General features: G+C 48.5%; 1 protein-coding gene across 1 annotated transcript; it reads right to left on the reverse strand.

Moving 5' to 3' along the window:
* Positions 1 to 244: 244 nt before the first annotated feature.
* On the reverse strand, positions 245 to 24,816 carry HAUS4 (HAUS augmin like complex subunit 4). Its single transcript, XM_038741357.1, has 10 exons — positions 24,736 to 24,816; positions 19,977 to 20,082; positions 18,934 to 19,076; positions 18,703 to 18,834; positions 15,761 to 15,904; positions 13,290 to 13,386; positions 11,107 to 11,252; positions 6,585 to 6,715; positions 2,690 to 2,758; positions 245 to 506 (listed from the first exon to the last, which is right to left on the reverse strand). Exons 2-10 carry the CDS (start codon positions 20,029 to 20,031, stop codon positions 323 to 325), a joined length of 1,101 nt encoding a protein of 366 aa, XP_038597285.1. The 5' UTR covers positions 20,032 to 20,082; positions 24,736 to 24,816; the 3' UTR covers positions 245 to 322.
* Between the last annotated feature and the right edge of the window lie 1,055 nt (positions 24,817 to 25,871).

A 25,871-nucleotide genomic window follows, 5' to 3' on the forward strand; every position in this document is an offset into this window, starting at 1 on the left:
GCGCTTCCTGTGTGCGGGGCACTGTACTAAGCGCCTGGGTGGGTCCAGAATACCAACATAAACGCGTTCCCTGCCCACAGCGTGGTTACAGTTGGTAAGCTTGTTGTGGGCAGGGAATGTGCCTGCTATATTGTACTGTCCCAAGTGCTTAGTACAGTGCGCTGCACCCAGTAACCGCTCAGTAAATACGACTGACTGCCGGAGACTGGTCCTGTTGGCCAAAAGAGAGTCCGCTCCCCGCTGCTGAGGGTCACCCCCACTTTATTAGAGACCAGGTCTGGCGGCAGGGCTGGGCAGGGAGGAGAGGGGCACCGGGCTGGGCTCAGCGGCAGGACTTGTCGAACTCGCGGATGGCCCAGCGCTTGTTGTCGATCTCCTGCCTCAGCTGGGCGTACTCCCGCACCAGCCCGTCGAACTCGGCGCCCAGCCCCTCGTACGCGCCCAGCTGCCGCCGCCAGCTCTCCAGGTCCTGCTCCTGTGTGCGCGCCGCCTCCTCCAGGCTGTCCCTGCCGGCCCAAGACGGGAGAAGACGGTCATTCATTCCTATTTATTAAGGGGTTACCGTGCGCAGAGCACTGTGCTAAGTGCTCGGGAGACTAAGTTGCCCCCACGGGACAACCTGATCACCTTGTAAACTCCCCAGCGCTTACAACAGTGCTTTGCACAGAGTAAGCGCTTAATAAATGCCACCGTTATTATTATTATTACAATACAATGATAAACAGATACATTCCCTGCCCACAAGGAGCTTACAGTCTAGTCTGGATCTGGAATACAGTGCCTCCCGGGGTAGCAATAGGCTTGTCTCCAATCCATCAATCCATGGTATTTATTGAGAGCTTACTAAGTGCAGAGCACTGTACCAAGCGCTTGGGAGAATACAATGCAACAAAATTAGTGGGCACGTCCCTTGCCTATAATGATGATGGGATTTGGTATAATGATGATGGGATTTGGGAGGCAGGCATTCATGTGAACAAATAAATGACGGATAGAGACGTAAGTGCTGGGGGGCTGGCTGGGGGCGGGGGATGAAGAAAGGGAGCGAATCAGGGTGATGCAGAAGGGAGTGAGAAAAGAGGAAAGGGGGACTCAATCAATCAATCAATCATATTTATTGAGCGCTTACTATGTGCAGAGCACTGGACTAAGCGCTTGGGAAGTACAAATTGGCAACATATAGAGACAGTCCCTACCCAACACTGGGCTCACAGTCTAAAAGGGGGAGACAGAGAAAAAAAAAAACAAAAAACAAAAAACAAACATACTAACAAAATAAAATAAATAGAATAGATATGTACAAGTAAAATAAATAAATAGAGTAATAAATATGTACAAACATATATACGTATATACTCCGTCAGGGAAGGCCTCTTGGAGGAGATGGGCCTTCAATAAGGCCTGAAGGTGGGGAGAGCGATTGTCCGCTGGATATTTTGGAGGGCGTCCCAGGCCGGTAGCGGGACACGAGGGAGAGGTCAGCGGAGAAAATCAATCATATTTATTGAGCGCTTACTATGTGCAGAGCACTGTACTAAGCGCTTGGGAAGTACAAATTGGCAACATATAGAGACAGTCCCTACCCAACATTGGGCTCACAGTCTAAAAGGGGGAGACAGAGGAAAAAAAAAAAACAACCAAACATACTAACAAAATAAAATAAATAGAATAGACATGTACAAGTAAAATAAATAAATAGAGTAATAAATATGTACAAACATATATACTCCGTCAGGGAAGGCCTCTTGGAGGAGATGGGCCTTCAATAAGGCCTGAAGGTGGGGAGAGCGATTGTCCGCTGGATATTTTGGAGGGCGTCCCAGGCCGGTAGCGGGACACGAGGGAGAGGTCAGCGGAGAAAATCAATCAATCAATCAATCAATCATATTTATTGAGCGCTTACTATGTGCAGAGCACTGTACTAAGCGCTTGGGAAGTACAAATTGGCAACATATAGAGACAGTCCCTACCCAACAGTGGGCTCACAGTCTAAAACGGGGAGACAGAGAAAAAAAAAACCAAACATACTAACAAAATAAAATAAATAGAATAGATATGTACAAGTAAAATAAATAAATAGAGTAATAAATATGTACAAACATATATACTCCGTCAGGGAAGGTCTCTTGGAGGAGATGGGCCTTCAATAAGGCCTGAAGGTGGGGAGAGCGATTGTCCAGTGGATATTTTGGAGGGCGTCCCAGGCCGGTAGTGGGACATGAGGGAGAGGTCAGCGGAGAAAATCAATCAATCAATCAATCATATTTGTTGAGCGCTTACTATGTGCAGAGCACTGTACTAAGCGCTTGGGAAGTACAAATTGGCAACATATAGAGACAGTCCCTACCCAACAGTGGGCTCACAGTCTAAAAGGGGGAGACAGAGAAAAAAAAAAACAAAACATACTAACAAAATAAAATAAATAGAATAGATATGTACAAGTAAAATAAATAAATAAATATGTACAAACATATATACGTATATACTCCGTCAGGGAAGGCCTCTTGGAGGAAATGGGCCTTCAATAAGGCCTGAAGGTGGGGAGAGCGACTGTCCGTTGGATATTTTGGAGGGCGTCCCAGGCCGGTAGCGGGACACGAGGGAGAGGTCAGCGGAGAAAAGCAACTTTGTGGGGTGGGAAGGGAAGTGGCGGGAGCCCCACCCTCCGTCCATCGGCCTCGGTCCTCACCTGATGATGCGATGGACCTCCACCTTCTCGGCCGGGTAAGTGTCTGACAGGACCTGGAGTTCCTCCATCCTAAAGGGGAAAAGCCCGGAGCGGCACGGGCCGGGAGAAGTCGGATCAGGGCCGAGGCCCAGATGGCCGAAAAGAACCCGGGGCTGGGCCGCAGGGGACCCAGGTTCTAATCGTAGCTCTGCCACTGGTCTGCTGGGCGCCCTCCAGCCAGTCACTTCACCTCTCTGAGCCCCCATTTCCTCATCTGTAACCTCAGGATGAGTTACCTGTTTCTCCCTCCCCCTTATCCATTCATTCAGTAGTGTTTATTGAGCACTTACTGTGTGCGGAGCATCATCATCATCATCAATCGTATTTATTGAGCACTTACTGTGTGCGGAGCATCATCATCATCATCAATCGTATTTATTGAGCACTCACTGTGTGCGGAGCATCATCATCATCATCATCAATCGTATTTATTGAGCACTCACTGTGTGCGGAGCATCATCATCATCATCATCAATCGTATTTACTGAGCGCTTACTATGTGCAGAGCACTGGACTAAGCGCTTGGGAAGTCCAAATTGGCAACGTCTAGAGACAGTCCCTGCCCAACAGTGGGCTCACAGTCTGAAAGGGGGAGACAGAGAACAAAACCAAACATACTAACAAAATAAAATAAATAGAATAGATATGGACAAGTAAAATAAATAAATAAATAAGTAGAGTAATAAATATGTACAAACATATATACAGGTGCTGTGGGGAAGGGAAGGAGCATGGTACTAAGCGCTTGGGAAGTACAAATCGGCCCCTTGCAGGACAGGGACTGAATCCGATGTGATTATAATTATAATAATAATAGTGATGGCATTTATTGAGCGCTTACTATGTGCAGAGCACTGTACTAAGCGCTTGGGAAGTACCAATTGGCAACATCTAGAGACAGTCCCTGCCCAACAGTGGGCTCACAGTCTGAAAGGGGGAGACAGAGAACAAAACCAAACATACTAACAAAATAAAATCAATAGAATAGATATGGACAAGTAAAATAAATAGAGTAATAAATATGTACAAACATATATACAGGTGCTGTGGGGAAGGGAAGGAGCACAGTACTAAGCGCTTGGGAAGTACAAATCGGTCCCTTGCAGGACAGGGACTGAATCCGATGTGATTATAATAATAGTAATAATAATAATGATGGCATTTATTAAGCACTATGTGCAAAGCACTGTTCTAAGCGCTGGGGGGGATACAAGGTGATGAGGTTGTCCCACGTGGGGCTCGCAGTCTTCACCCCCATTTTACAGATGAGGGAACTGAGACCCAGAGAAGTGAAGTGACTTGCCCAAAGTCACCCAGCTGACAAGTGGCGGAGCCGGGATTTGAACCCATGACCTCTGACTCCAAAGCCCGGGCTCTTTCCCACTGAGCCCCGCTGCTTCTATCTTGCATCTATTCTTGTGCTTACTTCGTAACCAGGCCTGAGAGTCAGAGGGACCTGGGTTCTAATCCTGGCTCCACCACTCGTCTACTGTGTGATTTTGGATCAGTCACTTAACTTCTCATCTGTAGAATGGGGATTAGGACTGTGAGCCCCATGTGGGACGTGGAATATGTTCCACCTGATCAGCTTGTACCTATCCCAGCGCTTAGTACAGTGCTTGGCACATAGTAAGCACTTAATACCATTAAAAAAAAATCTTACCTACCCTCACCGTCTCAATCAATCAATCGATCGTATTTATTGAGCGCTTACTGTGTGCAGAGCGCTGTACTAAGCGCTTGGGAAGTCCAAGTTGGCAACACATAGAGACGGTCCCTACCCAACAGTGGGCTCACAGTCTAGAAGGGGATCAATGATATTTACTGAGTGCTTACTATATACTATACTTACTATATATACTTCATATACTTCATATATAATGAATATATTCATTCATTCAATCGTATTAATTGAGCGCTTACTGTGTGCAAAGCGCTGTACTAAGCGCTTGGGAAGTCCAAGTTGGCAACATATAGAGACGGTCCCTACCCAACAGTGGGCTCACAGTCTAGAAGGGGAGACAGAGAACAAAACCAAACATATTGACAAAATAAAATAAGTAGAACAAGATCTTGCATCACCAATAAAAATGATCTCTGTCTCCCCCTTTTAGACTGTGAGCCCACTGTTGGGTAGGGACTGTCTCTAGATGTTGCCAATTTGTACTTCCCAAGCGCTCAGTCCAGTGCTCTGCACATAGTAAGCGCTCAATAAATACGATTGATGATGATGATGATGTCTCCCCCTTTTAGACTGTGAGCCCACTGTTGGGTAGGGACTGTCTCTAGATGTTGCCAATTTGTACTTCCCAAGTGCTCAGTCCAGTGCTCTGCACATAGTAAGCGCTCAATAAATACGATTGATGATGATGATGTCTCCCCCTTTTAGACTGTGAGCCCACTGTTGGGTAGGGACTGTCTCTAGATGTTGCCAATTTGTACTTCCCAAGCGCTCAGTCCAGTGCTCTGCACATAGTAAGCGCTCAATAAATACGATTGATGATGATGATGTCTCCCCCTTTTAGACTGTGAGCCCACTGTTGGGTAGGGGCTGTCTCTAGATGTTGCCAATTTGTACTTCCCAAGCGCTCAGTCCAGTGCTCTGCACATAGTAAGTGCTCAATAAATTGATGATGATGATGATGTCTCCCCCTTTTAGACTGTGAGCCCACTGTTGGGTAGGGACTGTCTCTAGATGTTGCCAATTTGTACTTCCCAAGCGCTCAGTCCAGTGCTCTGCACATAGTAAGCGCTCAATAAATACGATTGATGATGATGATGTCTCCCCCTTTTAGACTGTGAGCCCACTGTTGGGTAGGGACTGTCTCTAGATGTTGCCAATTTGTACTTCCCAAGTGCTCAGTCCAGTGCTCTGCACATAGTAAGCGCTCAATAAATACGATTGATGATGATGATGTCTCCCCCTTTTAGACTGTGAGCCCACTGTTGGGTAGGGACTGTCTCTAGATGTTGCCAATTTGTACTTCCCAAGCGCTCAGTCCAGTGCTCTGCACATAGTAAGTGCTCAATAAATTGATGATGATGATGATGTCTCCCCCTTTTAGACTGTGAGCCCACTGTTGGGTAGGGGCTGTCTCTAGATGTTGCCAATTTGTACTTCCCAAGCGCTCAGTCCAGTGCTCTGCACATAGTAAGCGCTCAATAAATACGATTGATGATGATGATGTCTCCCCCTTTTAGACTGTGAGCCCACTGTTGGGTAGGGACTGTCTCTAGATGTTGCCAATTTGTACTTCCCAAGCGCTCAGTCCAGTGCTCTGCACATAGTAAGTGCTCAATAAATTGATGATGATGATGATGTCTCCCCCTTTTAGACTGTGAGCCCACTGTTGGGTAGGGACTGTCTCTAGATGTTGCCAATTTGTACTTCCCAAGTGCTCAGTCCAGTGCTCTGCACATAGTAAGCGCTCAATAAATACGATTGATGATGATGATGTCTCCCCCTTTTAGACTGTGAGCCCACTGTTGGGTAGGGACTGTCTCTCTATGTTGCCAATTTGTACTTCCCAAGCGCTCAGTCCAGTGCTCTGCACATAGTAAGCGCTCAATAAATACGATTGATGATGATGTCGTCTCCCCCTTTTAGACTGTGAGCCCACTGTTGGGTAGGGACTGTCTCTAGATGTTGCCAATTTGTACTTCCCAAGCGCTCAGTCCAGTGCTCTGCACATAGTAAGGGCTCAATAAATACGATTGATTGATTGATTCCTAGTAATAACCCAGAAAGTCCCGGCAATTTACCGCCCGTAAAAGTTTCCCGAAAGGACTTGGGCCTCGGCCTGGTGGCCCAGGTGAGCGGGGGCTGGCTAACCCAGTCCCAGGGGCCCAGCCTCACCGCAGCTTCAGGATCATGGCTTTACACTTGACTTCCAAGTACTGGGCGTGCTGGCGGTCCAGCTCCGCCTGCGTCTCCAGCCGATGTTCCCGCAACAGCTTCCGAAGCAGGGCCAGGCAGCGGAGTAGAGCCTGCAGGGATCGGGGGGAAGAGGACAGGGGCCGATGGCGGCGGAGTGGGCCCCCCCCCCCACTTCCCCCTCACCTTTTGGGGTAGCTAATAACAACAATAATAATAATAATGGCATTTATCAAGCGCTTACTATGTGCAAAGCACCGTTCTAAGCGCTGAAAAAATCATGGCATTGATTCACCATCATCATCATCAATCGTATTTACTGAGCGCTTACCATGTGCAGAGCACTGGACTTAGCACTTGGGAAGTACAGATTGGCAACATAGAGAGACAGTCCCTACCCAACGGTGGGCTCACAGTCTAAAAGGGGGAGACATCATCATCATCATCAATCGTATTTATTGAGCGCTTACTATGTGCAGAGCACTGGCCTAAGCGCTTGGGAAGTACAGATTGGCAACATAGAGAGACAGTCCCTACCCAACGGTGGGCTCACGGTCTAAAAGGGGGAGACAGAGAACAAAACCAAACATACCAAATAAAATAAATAGAATAGATATGTACAAGCAGAATAAATAAATAAATAAATAGAATAAATAAATATTTTTTATTATAATAATGTATTTATTTATAAATTTATTAAGCGCTTACTATGTGCAAAGCACTGTTCTAAGCGCGGGGGAGGATACAAAGTGATTAGGTTGGCCCACGTGGGGCTTACAGACTTCATCCCCATTTGACAGATGAGGGAACCGAGGCACAGAGAAGTCAAGTGACTGGCCCAAAGTCACCCAGCTGACAAGCGGCGGAGCTGGGATTTGAACCCGTGACCTCTGACTCCAAAGCCCGGGCTCTTTCCACTGAGCCACGCTGCTTCTCTAATAATAATGATGGCATTTATTAAGCGCTTACTATATGCAAAGCGCTTGGGGAGGTACAAGGTGATCAGGTTGTCCCACGGGGGGCTCACAGTCTTAATCCCCATTTGACGGATGAGGGAACTGAGGCGCAGAGAAGTTAAGTGACCTGCCCCAAGTCACACAGCTGACAAATTGGCGGAGCGGGGATTTGAACCTGTGACCTCTGACTCCAAAGCCCGGGCTCTTTCCACTGAGCCACGCTGCTTGGGCAACACTCTCAGAAGGAGTGATGCCTAGTGGGTGGAGCCCAGGCTCTGGGTTCTAATCCCGCTCCACCGCTTGTCCGCGGGGTGACCTTGGACAAGTCACTTGACTTGAGAAGCAGCGTGGCTCAGTGGAAAGAGCCCGGGCTTTGGAGTCAGAGATCAAAGGTTCACTTGTCAGCTGTGTGACTTTGGGCAAGTCACTTCATTCATTCATTCATTCAATCGTATTTATTGAGCACTTACTGTGTGCAGAGCACTGTACTAAGCACTTGGGAAGGACAATTTGGCAACATATCGAGATGGTCCCTACCCAACAGTGGGCTCACAGTCTAGAAGGGGGAGACAGAGAACAAAACAAAACATATTAACAGAATAAAATAGAATAAATACATATAAGTAAAATAAATAAGTAGAGTAATCAATACGTACAAACATATATACATAAATACAGGTGCTGTGGGGAAGGGAAGGAGGTAAGGCGGGGCGACGGAGAGGGGGAGGAGAGGAAGGAGGGGGCTCAGCCTGGGAAGGCCTCACTTCTCTGTGCCTCAGTTACCTCATCTGTAAAATGGGGATTAAGACTGTGAACACCCCCGTGGGACAAGCTGATCATCCTGTAACCTCCCCAGCACTTAAACAGTGCTTTGCACATAGTAAGCGCTTAATAAATGCCATCATTATGATTCACTTCTCCGTACCTCAGTTAACTCAGTTTAGAGATTGAGTCTGTGAGGCCCTTGGGGGACAAGGACTGGGTCCAACCAACTTGTACTTCCCAAGCGCTTAGTACAGTGCTCTGCACACAGTAAGCGCTCATATCTATTCTATTTATTTTATTTTGTTAGTATGTTTGGTTTTGTTCTCTGTCTCCCCCTTTTAGACTGTGAGCCCAATGTTGGGTAGGGACTGTCTCTATATGTTGCCAATTTGTACTTCCCAAGCGCTTCGTACAGTGCTGTGCACATAGTAAGCGCTCAATAAATACGATTGATGATGATGATGATGAATAAATACGATTGAATGAATGGATGAACCTGACTAAAAGCACATCACCAGAAGGCTTCCCCCAACTAAGCCCTCATTTCCGCTTCTTCCACACACTTGTCTTGCCCTGGTACTTTGAATTGCACCGTTTATTTATTCACCCCCTCCGTCGGCCCTACAGCACTTACGCACATATCTGTATTTATTAATATTAATGTCTGTCTCCCACTCTAGACTGTGAGCTCATTTCTTTTAATAGCATTTGTTAGGCGCTCACTACGTGCCAGGTACTGGACTAAGTGCTGGCGTAGATGCAATTTAATCCGGTTGGACACAGTCCCTGTCTCACCTAGGGCTCGCAATCTTAATTCCATTTTACAGATGAGGTAACTGGGGCACAGAGAAATTAAGTGACTTGACCAAGGTCACACAGCAGACAAGTGGCTGAGCCAGGATTAGAGCCCAGGTTCCTTCCGACTCCTAGGCCTGTGCTTTGTTCGCTGGCCCGGTGTTTTAATAATAATAATAATAATAATAATAATGGCATTTATTAAGCGCTTACTATGCACTGTTCTAAGCGCTGGGGAGGTTACAAGGTGATCAGGTTGTCCCACGGGGGGCTCACAGTCTTCATCCCCATTTTACAGATGAGGGAACTGAGGCCCGGAGAAGTTGAGTGACTTGCCCAAAGTCACACAGCTGATAAGTGGCGGAGCCGGGATTTGAACCCATGACCTCTGACTCCAAAGCCCGGGCTCTTTCCACTGAGCCACGCTGCTTCTCTGTTTTGTTTCAGAGCACTGTACTAAACAGTTGGGAGAGAACAATAGCTTGATGTGGGCAGGGAACATGTCTCCCAACTCCGTTATATTGTACTCTCCCATTCAGTACAGTGTTCTGCAACAAAGTATGCGCTCAATAAATACAAGTGATTGATTAGCTTGTATAATAATAGTAATTGTGGTATTTGTTAAGTGCTGACTATGTGCCAGGCTAATCGGGTTGTGCTATAGGTTGCCAACTTGTACTTCCCAAGCGCTTAGTACAGTGCTCTGCACACAGTAAGCGCTCAATACAATTGATTGATTGATTGACGCAGTCCCTGTCCCAACATGAGGCTCGCAGTCTCAATCCCCATTTTGCCGATGAAGCCACTGAGGCACAGGGAAGGGAAGCAACTTGCCCAAAGTCACATATGTTTGTATATATTTATTACTCTGTTAATTTATTTATTTATTTATCTTGCTTATACACATCTATTCTATTTATTTTATTTTGTCAGTATGTTTGGTTTTGTTCTCTGTCTCCCCCTTCTAGACTATGAGCCCGCTGTTGGGTAGGGACCGTCTCTATGTGTTGCCGACTTGTACTTCCCAAGCGCTTAGTCCAGTGCTCTGCACACAGTAAGCGCTCAATAAATACGATTGATTGATTAGCTTGTATAATAATAGTAACTGTGGTATTTGTTAAGTGCTATGTGCCAGGCTAATCGGGTTGGACGCAGTCCCTGTCCCAACATGAAGCTCACAGTCTCAATCCCCATTTTGCCAATGAAGCCACTGAGGCACAGAGAAGGGAAGCAACTTGCCCAAAGTCACATATTTTTGTATATATTTATTACTCTATTTATTTATTTATCTTACTTACACATATCTATTCTATTTATTTTATTTTGTCAGTATGTTTGGTTTTGTTCTCTGTCTCCCCCTTCTAGACTGTGAGCCCGCTTTTGGGTAGGGACCGTCTTTATGTGTCCCCGACTTGTACTTCCCAAGCGCTTAGTCCAGTGCTCGGCACACAGTAAGCGCTCAATACATATGATTGATTGATTGATTGACAGTGGAGCCGGGATTTAGAACCAGCTGACTCCCAAGCCCACGCTCTTTTAATACAATACTTGGAACATAGTAAGTCCTCAACAAATGCCATTAAGAAAAAAAATGATTCCGGTTCCCCCCCGCCCCATCATCATCATCATCAATCGTATTTATTGAGCGCTTACTATGTGCAGAGCACTGTACTAAGCGCTTGGGAAGTACAAATTGGCAACATAGAGAGACAGTCCCTACCCAACAGTGGGCTCACAGTCTAAAAGGGGGAGACAGAGAACAAAACCAAACATACTAACAAAATAAAATAAATAGAATAGATATGTACAAATAAAATAGAGTAAAAAAATAGGTACAAACATATATACATATATACAGGTGCTGTGGGGAAGGGAAGGAGGTAAGATGGGGGGATGGAGAGGGGGACGAGGGGGAAAGGAAGGAAGGGGCTCAGTCTGGGAAGGCCTCCTGGAGGAGGTGAGCCCCATTTCCCTACCCCTCTGCCCACCTGGGAATAAGTGGCCCGCTGCTTCTCAAGTAGAACTATCTGCTCCTTCTGCCGGCTTTTGGCATTCTCCCTCTGTTGCTTCTCCCCCGCCAGGGTCTCCGCCAGCTTCCAGACCTTTGCTGCCTTCAGGATGTCCGCGTCGGAGTCTGCAACGGGGAGGGAGACCCCAGGAATCTCACGAAAAGTCCCAACCCCATCCCCAGCCAGGGCCTCGGTCGATTCCCGGTTTTTACGAAGGTGTTTCTCAAGCGTTGACTACGGGCCAATCATCATCATCATCATCATCAATCGTATTTACTGAGCGCTTACTATGTGCACAGCACTGTACTAAGCGCTTGGGAAGTACAAATTGGCAACATATAGAGACAGTCCCTACCCAACAGTGGGCTCACAGTCTAAAAGGGGGAGACAGAGAACAAAACCGAACATACTGATCACTGTACTTGATAATCAGACAGGAAACGGTCCCTGTCACCTTATCCGTTCGTTCATTTATTCAGTCGTATTTATTGAGCGCTTACCGTGTGCAGAGCACCGTACCGTAAAATGAGGATTCAAACATCTGTTCTCCCTCCTACTTCGACTGTGAGCCCTGTGTGGGGCAGGGACTATATCTGACCTGATTATCATTTATCATCATCATCATCATCAATCGTATTTACTGAGCGCTTACTGTGTGCAGAGCACTGTACTAAGCGCTTGGGAAGTACAAGTTGGCAACATATGGAGACAGTCCATACCCAACAGTGGGCTCACAATCAATCAATCAATCATATTTATTGAGCGCTTACTGTGTGCAGAGCACTGTACTAAGCGCTTGGGAAGTACAAGTTGGCAACATATGGAGACAGTCCATACCCAACAGTGGGCTCACAATCAATCAATCAATCAATCATATTTATTGAGCGCTTACTATGTGCAGAGCACTGTACTAAGCGCCTGGGAAGTACAAGTTGGCAACATATGGAGACAGTCCCTACCCAACAGTGGGCTCACAGTCTAAAAGGGGGAGACAGAGAACAAAACCAAACATACTAACAAAATAAAATAAATAGAATAGATATGTACAAGTAAAATAAATAAGTAAATATAGTAACAAATAAATAAGTAAATAGAGTAACATTCTCTAGAGTTATCTTCTTCAGGCATAGAACAATGGGTTTTTTTTTTAATGGTACCTGCTAAGCAGTTACTATGTGCCAGGCATTGTACTAAGTGCTGGTGTAGATCGATCAATCAGTCATATTTACTGAGCACTTACTGTGTGCAGAGCACTGTACTAAGCACTTGGGAGAGAACAATATGATGGAGTTGGTAGGCATGTTCCCTGCCTACAAGTTACAAATTAATCAGGTTGGACACAGTCCACGTCTCATTCATATGATGGAGTATCAGTAAATACGATAAATAAATGCGATCAATAAATCAATAAATAAAATCAATAAATACGATTGATTGATTGAGTTGGTAGGCATGTTCCCTGCCTAGAAGTTACAAGTTAATCAGGTTGGACACAGTCCAGGTCTCATTCACTCATATTTATTGAGCGTTTACTGTGTGCAGAGCACTGTACTAAGCGCTTGGGAAGTACAAGTCGGCAACATATAGAGACAGTCCCTACCCAACAGTGGGCTCACAGTCTCGAAGGGGGAGACAGACAACAAAACAAAACACGGAGACGGGGCTCACAGTCTTAAATCCTCATTTTACAGATGAGAGGACTGAGGCACCTAGAAAGAAAGTGACTTGCCCAAGGTCACCCAGCAGACAATAATAATAATGGTGGCGTTTATTAAGCGCTTACTATGTGCAAGGCACTGCTCTAAGCGCTGGGGAGGTTACACGGTGATCAGGTTCTCCCACGGGGGGCTCACAGTCTTCATCCCCATTTTACAGAGGAGGTAACTGAGGAACAGAGAAGTCAAGTGACTTGCCCAAAGTCACCCAGCCGGGAGCCGGGATTGGAACCCGTGACCTCTGACTCCAAAGCCCGGGCTCTTTCCACTGAGCCACGCTGCTCCTCTAGCCACGCTGCTCCTCTGACAAGTGGCGGAGCCGGGATTAGGACCCGGGTCCTTCTGATTTCCAGGCCTGTGCTCTAAGCACTAGTAAGCGCTCAACAAATAGCACGATGATTCTAATGATCTCGGGGGTGGGGGGGCGGGTGGCAGAGGCGGACAGACCTGAGTTCGGGTCGTGGTAGCAGAGCAGGGAGAAGCACTTCTTCTTGAGCCCCTCTTCAACCGCGGGCAGGAGCCGCTCCTGCAGCAAACGAGAGTCCTGCCCCGGCGGAGAAAGAGAAAAGAGAGAGAGAGGCAGCGTTAGGGCAAGCCTGACCCCGAAACCCGGGGGTTGGTGGGGGGAGAGCATGACTTAGTGGCTAGAACAGTGCTTTGCACATAGTAAGCGCTTAACAAATGCCGTCATCATCATTATTGATGATGTGAGCCCACTGTGAGCCCACTGTTGGGTAGGGACTGTCTCTATGTGTTGCCAATTTGTACTTCCCAAGCGCTTAGTACAGTGCTCTGCACATAGTAAGCGCTCAATAAATACGATTGATTGATTATTATTATTAGAGCACAGGCCTGGGAATTAGAAGGACCTGGGTTCTATTCCCGGCGTCACCATTTGGGCGAGTCACTTCACCTCTCTGAGAAGCAGCGTGGCTCAGTGGAAATCAATCAATCAATCGTATTTACTGAGCGCTTACTGTGTGCAGAGCACTGTACTAAGCGCTTGGGAAGTACAAGCTGGCAACATAGAGAGACAGTCCCTACCCAACAGTGGGCTCACAGTTTAGAAGGGGGAGACAGAGAACAAAACCAAACATGCTAACAAAATAAAATAAATAGAATAGATATGTACAAGTAAAATAGAGTAATAAATATGTACAAACATATATACATATATACAGGTGCTGTGGGGAAGGGAAGGAGGTAAGATGAGGGGGATGGAGAGGGGGACAAGGGGGAGAGGAAGGAAGGGGCTCATTCTGGGAAAGAGCCCGGGCTTTGGAGTCAGAGGTCATGGGTTCAAATTCCGGCTCCACCACTTGTCAGGTGTGTGACTCTGGGCAAGTCACTTCACTTCCCTGTGCCTCAGTTCCCTCATCTGTAAAATGGGGACAAAGACTGTGAGACCCCCGTGGGACGACCTGATTACCTTGTAACCTCCCCTGCGCTTAGAATAGTGCTTGGCACACAGTTAGCGCTTAATAAATGCCATCATCATCATTATTATTATTCTCTGGGCCTCAGTGACCTCAACTGTAAAATGGGGATTAATGCTGTGAGTCCCATGTGGGACATGGACTGTGTCCAACCTGATTAGCTTGGATCTTCCCCACCGCTTAGAACAGTGCTTGACACATAGTAAGTGCTTAATAAAAACCACCTTCATCATCATTGTTTTTATTCCCCTTCCCGGGACTTATCAATCAATCGGGGGTGTTTACGAAGTACTTAGTATATGCAAAACACTGTACTATGCACAGAGCACTGTACTAAGCACTTTTTTATTACACAGTAAATCTGTTAAGCATTTACTAGGTGTCAGGCACCAAACTAAATGCTTGGGATGGATATGAGTTAATCAGTCTGGACACAATCCACGTCCCACATGGGACTTAGTCTAAGTAGAAAGGAGAACAGGTATTGAACAGGTATTAGAGAAGCAGCATGGCTCAGTGGAAAAAGCTCGGGCTTTGGAGTCAGAGGTCACGGGTTCAAATCCCAGCTCTGCCAATTGTCAGCTGTGTGACTTTGGGCAAGTCACTTCACTTCTCTGGGCCTCAGTAACCTCATAGTTACCTCAGTTAACTATGTGTCAAGCATTGTTCTACGCGCTGGGGGAGATACTAGCTCCATACACAGTCCATGTCCCACATGGGACTCATGGAATTAATCCCCATTTTACAGATGAGGTCACTGAGGCCCAGAGAATAATAATAATAATAACAACAACAACAACAACAACAACATTTATTAAGCGCTGTGTGCCCAGTAAAATGGGGATTAAGACTGTGAGCCCCACGTGGGACAACGTGATCACCTTGTAACCTCCCCAGCGCTTAGAACAGTGCTTTGCACATATAAATGCCATCAAAAAACCCCCAAACCCATTTTACAGATGACGGAACGGAGATACACAGAAGATCAGTGACTTGCTTAGGGTCACACAGCTGACAAGTGACTCCTCCTCCAGCCTGTAAGCTCACTGGGGGCCCACCAATTCTGTTACCCGCTCAAGTAACTCTCCCAAGTAATAATAATGATAGCACTTGTTAAGCGCTTACTATGTGCAAAGCACTGTTCTAAGTGCTGGGGGGGGGATACAAGGTGATCAGGTTGTCCCGCATGGGGCTCACAGTTAGCATCCCCACTTTACAGATGAGGTAACCGAGGCTCCGAGAAGTTAAGTGACTTGCCCAAGGTCACACAGCAGACACGTGGTGGAGCCGGGGTTCCAACCCATGACCTCTGGCTCCAAAGCCCGTGCTCTTTCCACTGAGCCACGCTGCTAGTCTCCCAAGCGCTTAGTACAGTGCTCGGCACACAGTGAGTGCTTAGTAAATACGACTGACTGACTCATGGGGATAGGCGGACATGGGGAAGACCACCGGCCTCCTCTGCCTCCCTTCCTCCCGGCCAACCTCTGCGGGGGGCATCAGGTCCAGCAGGTCGGCCTTCTCCAGTCCCAGCGGCGGCGGCGGGTTTTCCTTCTCCGGGCAGGCCGGGGGGTCCAGTAGGCGGGTCAGTTCAGTTACCAGGAGGCGTTGTTCCAGAGTCTCGTGGAACTGGGAAGAGGAAAACCGGGAGGAGCCCGCCATCCCTCCGTCACCGCCAACCCGTCCGTCATCCATCACTACTCCCGGAACGCTGGCTGAGCGTAGAGATCGAACCTCTCATTCGTTCAGTCTTACTGAATCTCATTATTGAGCGCTTACTGTGGGCAGAGCATTGTACTTAGTGCTTGGGAGACTCCCCTTTTAGACTGTGAGCCCACTGTTGGGTAGGGACTGTCTCTATGTGTTGCCAATTTGTACTTCCCAAGCGCTTAGTACAGTGCTCTGCACATAGGAAGCGCTCAATAAATACGATTGATGATGATGATGACAACAATCAGACCTATTCCCTGCCCACCTGAGCCCAGAGGCTCCATCGGCCTCTGATTTTTATCATGACGGCATTGGCTGAGGCTTCCTGCGTGCTGAGGGCCGGAGCAGACGCGAGTTTATGACCTTGGACGCAATCCTTGTCCCACAAGGGGCCCACAGTTGGGCTCTCCCCATTTCCCAGATGAGGAAGCGGAGGTTGATTGACTTATCCACAGTCACAGCTGAGCAGCGGCTCAAACCAGGCCCCAGACTCCCGCCCTGTACCGCTTAGTACAGTGCTCTGCACACAGTAAGCGCTCAATAAATACGATTGACTGACTTTCCGCTAGCCCGCACTGAGAAGCAGCACGGCGTAGCGGATAAAGCACGGACCTGGAACTCAAAAGGTTAATCTCAGCTCTGCCGCCTGTCTGCTATGTGACCTTGGGCAAGGCCCTTCATTTCTCTGGGCCTCAGTTCCCTCATCTGCAAAATGGGGACTGAGACGGTGAGCCTCTGTGCCCAACCTGCTTGTACCCACTCCAGCGCTTAGTTCAGTACCTGGCACAACCCCCACCTCTAGACTGTGAGCTCGTTGAGGGCAGGGAATGTCACTGTTTATTACTGTATTGTACTTTTCCAAGTGCTATACAGTGCTCTGCACACAGTAAGCACTTAAGACAATTGAATGAAGAGTAAGAGCTTAATACAAGTGGATAAAGAGTAATTAACAAATACCCCAATTATTATTATTCCCCTCACCCTTTCCCCTCAGGATCTTGGCAAACTGGCCCGGCTGACCCTCCTTCCATCCAAAGAATGTCCCCACCGTTAGTACAGTGCTCTGCACACAGTAAGCGCTTAATACAATTGAATGAAGAGTAATTAACAAATACCCCAATTATTATTATTCTCCTCACCCTTTCCCCTCAGGATCTTGGCAAACTGGCCCGGCTGACCCTCCTTCCATCCAAAGAAGGTCCCCACCGTTAGTACAGTGTTCTGCACACAGTAAGCGCTTAATACAATTGAATGAAGAGTAATTAACAAATACCCCAATTATTATTATTCTCCTCACCCTTTCCCCTCAGGATCTTGGCAAACTGGCCCGGCTGACCTTCCTTCCATCCAAAGAAGGTCCCCACCGTTAGTACAGTGCTCTGCACACAGTAAGCGCTTAATACAAGTGAATGAAGAGTAAGCGCTTAATACAATTGAATGAAGAGTAATTAACAAATACCCCAATTATTATTATTCTCCTCACCCTTTCCCCTCAGGATCTTGGCAAACTGGCCCGGCTGACCCTCCTTCCATCCAAAGAAGGTCCCCACCGTTAGTACAGTGCTCTGCACACAGTAAGCGCTTAATACAAGTGAATGAAGAGTAAGCGCTTAATACAATTGAATGACGAGTAGTTAACAAATACCCCAATTATTATTATTCTCCTCACCCTTTCCCCTCAGGATCTTGGCAAACTGGCCCGGCTGACCCTCCTTCCATCCAAAGAATGTCCCCACCGTTAGTACAGTGCTCTGCACACAGTAAGCGCTTAATACAAGTGAATGAAGAGTAAGCACTTAATACAACTGAATGAAGAGTAATTAACAAATACCCCAATTATTATTATTCTCCTCACCCTTTCCCCTCAGGATCTTGGCAAACTGGCCCGCTGACCCTCCTTCCATCCAAAGAATGTCCCCACCGTTAGTACAGTGCTCTGCACACAGTAAGTGCTTAATACAATTGAATGAAGAGTAATTAACAAATACCCCAATTATTATTATTCTCCTCACCCTTTCCCCTCAGGATCTTGGCAAACTGGCCCGGCTGACCCTCCTTCCATCCAAAGAATGTCCCTACTGTGTACAGTGCTCTGCACACAGTAAGCGCTTAATACAAGTGAATGAAGAGTAAGCGCTTAATACAACTGAATAACAACAACAATAATAATAATAATAATAATGGCATTTATTAAGCGTTTACTATGTGCAAAGCACTGTTCTAAGCGCTGGGGAGGTTACAATAATAATAATAATAATAATAATAATAATAATAATGATGGCATTTATTAAGCACTTACTCCGTGCAAATCACTGTTCTAAGCACTGGGGAGGTTACAAGGCGATCAGGTTGTCCCACATGGGGCTCACAGTCTTCATCCCCATTTTACAGATGAGGTATCTGAGGCACAGAGAAGTTAAGTGACTTGCCCAAAGTCACACAGCTGACAATTGGCGGAGCGGGGATTTGAACCCATGACCTCTGACTCCAAAGCCCACACTCTTTTCCACTGAGCCACACTGCTTCTCTGCTGAATGAAGAGTAATTAACAAATACCCCAATCATTATTATTCTCTTCACCCTTTCACCTCAGGATCTTGGCAAACTGGCCCGGCTGACCCTCCTTCCATCCCAGGAATGTCCCCACCGTATTCATCCCCTCCCAGCCCCCTCCTCCTCCTCCGGACCTCCCTCCCCCATCCCGCTCTGGTCAGTACCTTCCGGTCCTCCGGGCTCAGGTTGGCATCCCTCGCTCTGACGTAATAATCCACCAGCATCTCCTGAATGACCCTGTGCAGGACCTCCGACCTCAGCCACATGGTCTTCTGGAGCCGGACCTCCTTCCAGGCCTGGAGGATGGAGAGGGGCCGGGGGAGGTGGAAGGAGGCTGTGAGGGGCCCCTTATGGCCCGCCCGGACCCCTCCCGCACCCCCAGGCCCGCCCCCGACCTGGGCTTGCTCCTCGGCCAGGGCGTTGCTCAGGCCGGTCCCGTCCAGGCGCTGCGCGAGGCCCAGCAGCAGCTTGGCGAAGTGTGGGTTGCGCAGGAGGTCCTCCTCCCCCAGCTGGCAAGGTGGCAACTGGTGCCCGCACACTGGCCCCGGACGCCCCAGGAGAGTCAGGGGGGGCAGCCGCTACCGCGGGGGTCCCCGGGTGCCCGAGGGGAAAGAGGGGGAGCAGCCAGCCCACAGGGGTTCTCTGGGGGCAGAGAGGAAAGCAGCCACGACTGCAGGGGTCCAAGGCTGGGGGGGGAGATAGCCACTCCCACAGGGGCTCATGGCAGCTGGGAGTCCCGGGGACCCCCTGCTGACCCCCACCCCCCAAATTCACCCGGGTCCCCCCTCCCGCCACCTCCCTTTTTCTTTTTTTGGCATTACTGTGGCGTCGGTTAAACGCTTACTACGGGCCAAGCCCTGTTCTAAATGCTGGGGTAGTTACAAGGTTGTCAGGTTGGACGCAATCCCCAGCCCACGTGAGGCTCGCAGTCTTAATCCCCATTTTCCAGGTGAGGTAACTGAGGCACCGAGAAGTGAAAAGACATGCCCAAGGTCACGCAACAGGCATGTGGCCCAGCCAGGTTGCCCGCCAATCCCCATTCCTTTAGCCCTGATTTCCCACTCTCCCACTAGACTAAGGTCCTTGAGGGTGAGGACTGTATTGTACTCTCCAGCACTTAGTGCATTGGTCTGTATATAGTAAGTATATAATAGTAATAATAATGGCATTTATTAAGCACTTACTATGTGCAAAGCACTGTTCTAAGCGCTGGGGAGGTTACAAGGTGATTGGGTTGTCCCACGGGGGGCTCACAGTCTTAATCCCCATTTTACAGATGAGGGAACTGAGGCCCAGAGAAGTGAAGTGACTCGCCCAAAGTCACACGGCTGACAATTGGCGGAGCAGGGATTTGAACCCATGAGCTTCTGACTCCAAAGCCCGGGCTCTTTCCACTGAGCCACGCTGCTTCTCCCTGCTGCGGCTTGGGGATCCTCACCCTTTTGGAGCAGCTCCAGCCCCTCAACAGGGGAGCAGAAATCTCCAGACGCCATCGTCGCTCTTCCCCTGGCTGCCCGCTGCGGAGAACCAGTCCAAGTAGACAGCTGATAATAATAATAATAATAATAATAATAATAATAATAATAATAATGGCATTTATTAAGCGCTTAGCATGTGCAAAGCGCTGGGGAGGTTACAAGGTGATCAGGTTGTCCCACGTGGGGCTCACAGTCTTAATCCCCATTTTACAGATGAGGGAACTGAGGCCCGGAGAAGTTAAGTGACTTGCCCAAAGTCACACAGCTGACAATTGGTGGGGCCGGGATTCGAACCCATGACCTCTGACTCCAAAGCCCGGGCTCTTTCCACTGAGCCACACTCCTTCCAGCTGATGAAGGACTGTCAGCCCACTGTTGGGTAGGGACTGTCTCTATATGTTGCCAACTTGTACTTCCCAAGCGCTTAGTACAGTGCTCTGCACACAGTAAGCGCTCAATAAATACGATTGATGATTGATGATGATGAAGGGACGGAAGCAAGAGGGGCCAACCCTCACCCTTCACCCCTCCTTGGCCACGGTTGGGGGACGGGACAAGGCTCTCCAGGAGAAGCGAATTAGCCTTCCCAGGCCTGTGCTCTTTCTACCAGGCCACCACGCTTTTTCTCACTTCTTACCAAACTGCATCATTTTACCATCTGAAAAATGGAGCCACAGTTTTTGTCCCCAGACACACTGGACCACTTTCCGGCTCTCCCATACAGCTCTCTATGGGTGGAGCACCTTGGATGCCATATACTTAATAAAGTACAAATTGGAACATCTCTTCGGCTAAAAGTTTGACCTTTAACAACACAAAGATAGCCAACATTTATTGAGCACTTGCAGAGAAGGCAAGAGCACTGAGGTTGAGGATTAGATCAAAATTCCCAGCCTCAAAATATCATCACTTCTCTCCTTCCCAGAGAGGAAGCACCATTAATAATAATAACGGTATTTGTTAAGCACTTACTATGTGCCAGGCACTGTTCTAAGTGCTGGGGTAGAAACAAGATAATCAGCTTGGACACAGTCCCTGTCCCACATAGGGCTCACAATCTTAATTCCCATTTGGCAGATGAGGGAACTGAGGCACAGAGAAGTTTAGTGACTTGCCCAAGGTCACACAGCAGACAAATGTGGCAGATCCCCGGAGACCCGCCCTCCGGCCCTCGAGTGGAGGCAGGAGACTGGACCGGATGGCTTGCTTCCCCCTGCCCTCCAGGCCTAGAGTGGAGGCAGGAGTCAGAACCAGATGGCCGCTTCAGAGAAGCAGCGTGGCTCAGTGGAAAGAGCCCGGGCTTTGGAGTCAGAGGTCATGGGTTCAAATCCCGGCTCCGCCACTTGTCAGCTGGGTGACTTTGGGCAAGTCACTTAACTTCTCTGGGCCTCAGTTCCCTCATCTGGAAAATGGGGATTAGGACTGTGAGCCCCCTGTGGGACAACCTGATCACCTTGTATCCCCCCAGCGCTTAGAACAGTGCTTTGCGCATAGTAAGCGCTTAACAAATACCATCGCATTATTATATTATTCCCCCTGCCCTCCAGGCCTAGAGTGGAAACAGGGGACTGGCTCTGATGGCTCTCTTCCCCCTGCCCTCCAGGCCTAGAGTGGAGGCAGAGGACTGGCCCGGATGGCTCGCTTCCCCCTGCCCTCTAGGCCTAGAGTGGAGGCAGGGGACTGCCCCGGATGGCTCCCTTCCCCCTGCCCTCCGGGCCTAGAGTGGAAACATCATCATCATCATCATCATCATCATCAATCGTATTTATTGAGCGCTTACTATGTGCAGAGCACTGTACCAAGCGCTTGGGAAGTACAAATTGGCAACATCTAGAGACAGTCCCTACCCAATAGTGGGCTCACAGTCTAAAAGGGGGAGACAGAGAACAGAACCAAACATACTAACAAAATAAAATCAATAGAATAGATATGTACAAATAAAATAAATAAATAAATAGGGGACTGGCCCGGATGACTCGCTTCCCCCTGCCCTCTAGGCCTAGAGTGGAGGCAGGGGACTGGCCTGGATGGCTCCCTTCCCCCTGCCCTCCGGGCCTAGAGTGGAAACATCCTCATCATCATCATCATCATCATCATCAATCGTATTTATTGAGCGCTTACTATGTGCAGAACACTGTACTAAGCGCCTGGGAAGTACAAATTGGCAACATCTAGAGACAGTCCCTACCCAACAGTGGGCTCACAGTCTAAAAGGGGGAGACAGAGAACAGAACCAAACATACTAACAAAATAAAATCAATAGAATAGATAGGTACAAGTAAAATAAATAAATAAATAGGGGACTGGCCCGGGTGGCTCGCTTCCCCCTGCCCTCTAGGCCTAGAGTGGAGGCAGGGGACTGGCCCGGATGGCTCGCTTCCCCCTGCCCTCCAGGCCTAGAGTGGAGGCAGGGGACTGGCCCGGATGGCTCCCTTCCCCCTGCCCTCCGGGCCTAGAGTGGAAACATCATCATCATCATCAATCGTATTTATTGAGCGCTTACTATGTGCAGAGCACTGTACCAAGCGCTTGGGAAGTCCAAATTGGCAACATCTAGAGACAGTCCCTACCCAACAGTGGGCTCACAGTCTAAAAGGGGGAGACAGAGAACAGAACCAAACATACTAACAAAATAAAATCAATAGACTAGATAGGTACAAGTAAAATAAATAAATAAATAGGGGACTGGCCCGGATGACTCGCTTCCCCCTGCCCTCTAGGCCTAGAGTGGAGACAGGGGACTGGCCCGGATGGCTCGCTTCCCCCTGCCCTCTAGGCCTAGAGTGGAGGCAGGGGACTGCCCCGGATGGCTCCCTTCCCCCTGCCCTCCGGGCCTAGAGTGGAAACATCATCATCATCATCATCATCATCATCAATCGTATTTATTGAGCGCTTACTATGTTCAGAGCACTGTACCAAGCGCTTGGGAAGTACAAATTGGCAACATCTAGAGACAGTCCCTACCCAACAGTGGGCTCACAGTCTAAAAGGGGGAGACAGAGAACAGAACCAAACATACTAACAAAATAAAATCAATAGAATAGATAGGTACAAGTAAAATAAATAAATAAATAGGGGACTGGCCCGGATGGCTCGCTTCCCCCTGCCCTCTAGGCCTAGAGTGGAGGCAGGGGACTGGCCCGGATGGCTCGCTTCCCCCTGCCCTCTAGGCCTAGAGTGGAGGCAGGGGACTGCCCCGGATGGCTCCCTTCCCCCTGCCCTCCGGGCCTAGAGTGGAAACATCATCATCATCATCATCATCAATCGTATTTATTGAGCGCTTACTATGTGCAGAGCACTGTACCAAGCGCTTGGGAAGTCCAAATTGGCAACATATAGCGACAGTCCCTACCCAACAGTGGGCTCACAGTCTAAAAGGGGGAGACAGAGAACAGAACCAAACATACTAACAGAATAAAATCAATAGAATAGATATGTACAAGTAAAATAAATAAATAAATAGGGGACTGGCCCGGGTGGCTCGCTCCCCCTGCCCTCTGGGCCTAGAGTGGAGGCAGGGGACTGGCCCGGATGGCTCGCTTCCCCCTGCCCTCTAGGCCTAGAGTGGAGGCAGGGGACTGCCCCGGATGGCTCCCTTCCCCCTGCCCTCCGGGCCTAGAGTGGAAACATCCTCATCATCATCAATCGTATTTATTGAGCGCTTACTATGTGTAGAGCACTGTACCAAGCGCTTGGGAAGTACAAATTGGCAACATCTAGAGACAGTCCCTACCCAACAGTGGGCTCACAGTCTAAAAGGGGGAGACAGAGAACAGAACCAAACATACTAACAAAATAAAATCAATAGAATAGATATGTACAAGTAAAATAAATAAATAAATAGGGGACTGGGCCGGGTGGCTCGCTTCCCCCTGCCCTCTAGGCCTAGAGTGGAGGCAGGGGACTGGCCCGGATGGCTCCCTTCCCCCTGCCCTCCGGGCCTAGAGTGGAAACATCATCATCATCATCAATCGTATTTATTGAGCGCTTACTATGTGCAGAGCACTGTACCAAGCGCTTGGGAAGTCCAAATTGGCAACATCTAGAGACAGTCCCTACCCAACAGTGGGCTCACAGTCTAAAAGGGGGAGACAGAGAACAGAACCAAACATACTAACAAAATAAAATCAATAGAATAGATAGGTACAAGTAAAATAAATAAATAAATAGGGGACTGGCCCGGATGGCTCGCTTCCCTCTGCCCTCTAGGCCTAGAGTGGAGACAGGGGACTGGCCCGGATGGCTCGCTTCCCCCTGCCCTCTAGGCCTAGAGTGGAGGCAGGGGACTGGCCCGGATGGCTCCCTTCCCCCTGCCCTCCGGGCCTAGAGTGGAAACATCATCATCATCATCAATCGTATTTATTGAGCGCTTACTATGTGCAGAGCACTGTACCAAGCGCTTGGGAAGTCCAAATTGGCAACATCTAGAGACAGTCCCTACCCAACAGTTGGCTCCAGTCTAAAAGGGGGAGACAGAGAACAGAACCAAACATACTAACAAAATAAAATCAATAGAACAGATAGGTACAAGTAAAATAAATAAATAAATAGGGGACTGGCCCGGATGGCTCGCTTCCCCCTGCCCTCCAGGCCTAGAGTGGAGGCAGAGGACTGGCCCGGATGGCTCGCTTCCCCCTGCCCTCTGGGCCTAGAGTGGAGGCAGGGGACTGGCCCGGATGGCTTGTTTCTTTCTCCCTCCCTCCCGCGCTGGCAACCAACCTGGAGCAGGCGGTGGTCCGTCCGGAAAGCTGGGCCCGGGCCGGTCGCCCACCCAAGGGCCTCGGTCGCCCGGTGTCTTTGCCGCCCGGGAAGGGGGTCGCCCCGCCCCGGCCTGTCGGTCACGCGGGCTCCCTCCAGGCCCCGCCCACATTCACTCCTTCAATCGTACTTACTGAGCGCCTTAACCATCATCAATCCTATTTATTGAGCGCTTACGATGTGCAGAGCACTGTACTAAGCGCTTGGGAAGCGCAAACTGGCAACATCTAGAGACAGTCCCTACCCAACAGTGGGCTCACAGTCTAGAAGGGGGAGGCAGAGAACAGAACCAAACGTACTAACAAAATAAAACACATAGAATAGTTATGTACAAGTAAAATAAATAGAGTAATAAATATGTACAAACATATATACATATATACAGGTGCTGTGGGGAAGGTCACTCATCTTGTTAAGCCCTCACTGTTCTGAGCCCTGGGGGACACACGGGGTGATCAGGGTGTCCCACGTGGGGCTCGCAGCCTTCACCCCCATTTCAACAATAATAATCATTCATTATGGTATTTGTTCAGCGCTTACTCTGTGCTAAGCGCTGGGGTAGATACAATCAATCAATCAATCATATTTATTGAGCGCTTGCTGTGTGCAGAGCACCGTACTAAGCGCTTGGGAAGTACAAGTCGGCAACACATAGAGACAGTCCCTACCCAACAGTGGGGTAGTCAGGTTGTCCCACGTGGGGCTCACCCTTTTCCCCCATTTTACAGACGAGGGAACTGAGGCACAGAGATGGTAAGTGATAATGATGGTATTTGTTAAGCGCTTACTATGTGCAAAGCGCTGTTCTAAGCGCTGGGGGGATGCAAGGCAATCAGATTGTCCCACGTGGGGCTGTAGTGGATAATAATAATAATAATAATGGTATTTATTAAGCACTTACTATGTGCAAAGCACTGTTCTAAGCGCTGGGGGAGATACAAGGCGATCAGATTGTCCCACGTGGGGCTGCAGTGGATAATAATAATAATAATAATAATGATGGTATTTGTTAAGCACTTACTATATGCAAAGCGCTGTTCTAAGCGCTGGGGAGGTTACAAGGTGATGAGGTTGTCCCACGTGGGGCTCACGGTCGT

The sequence above is a fragment of the Tachyglossus aculeatus genome, assembly GCF_015852505.1.
Source record: "Tachyglossus aculeatus isolate mTacAcu1 chromosome 12 unlocalized genomic scaffold, mTacAcu1.pri SUPER_6_unloc_1, whole genome shotgun sequence".
Taxonomy (NCBI): Eukaryota; Metazoa; Chordata; class Mammalia; order Monotremata; family Tachyglossidae; genus Tachyglossus; species Tachyglossus aculeatus.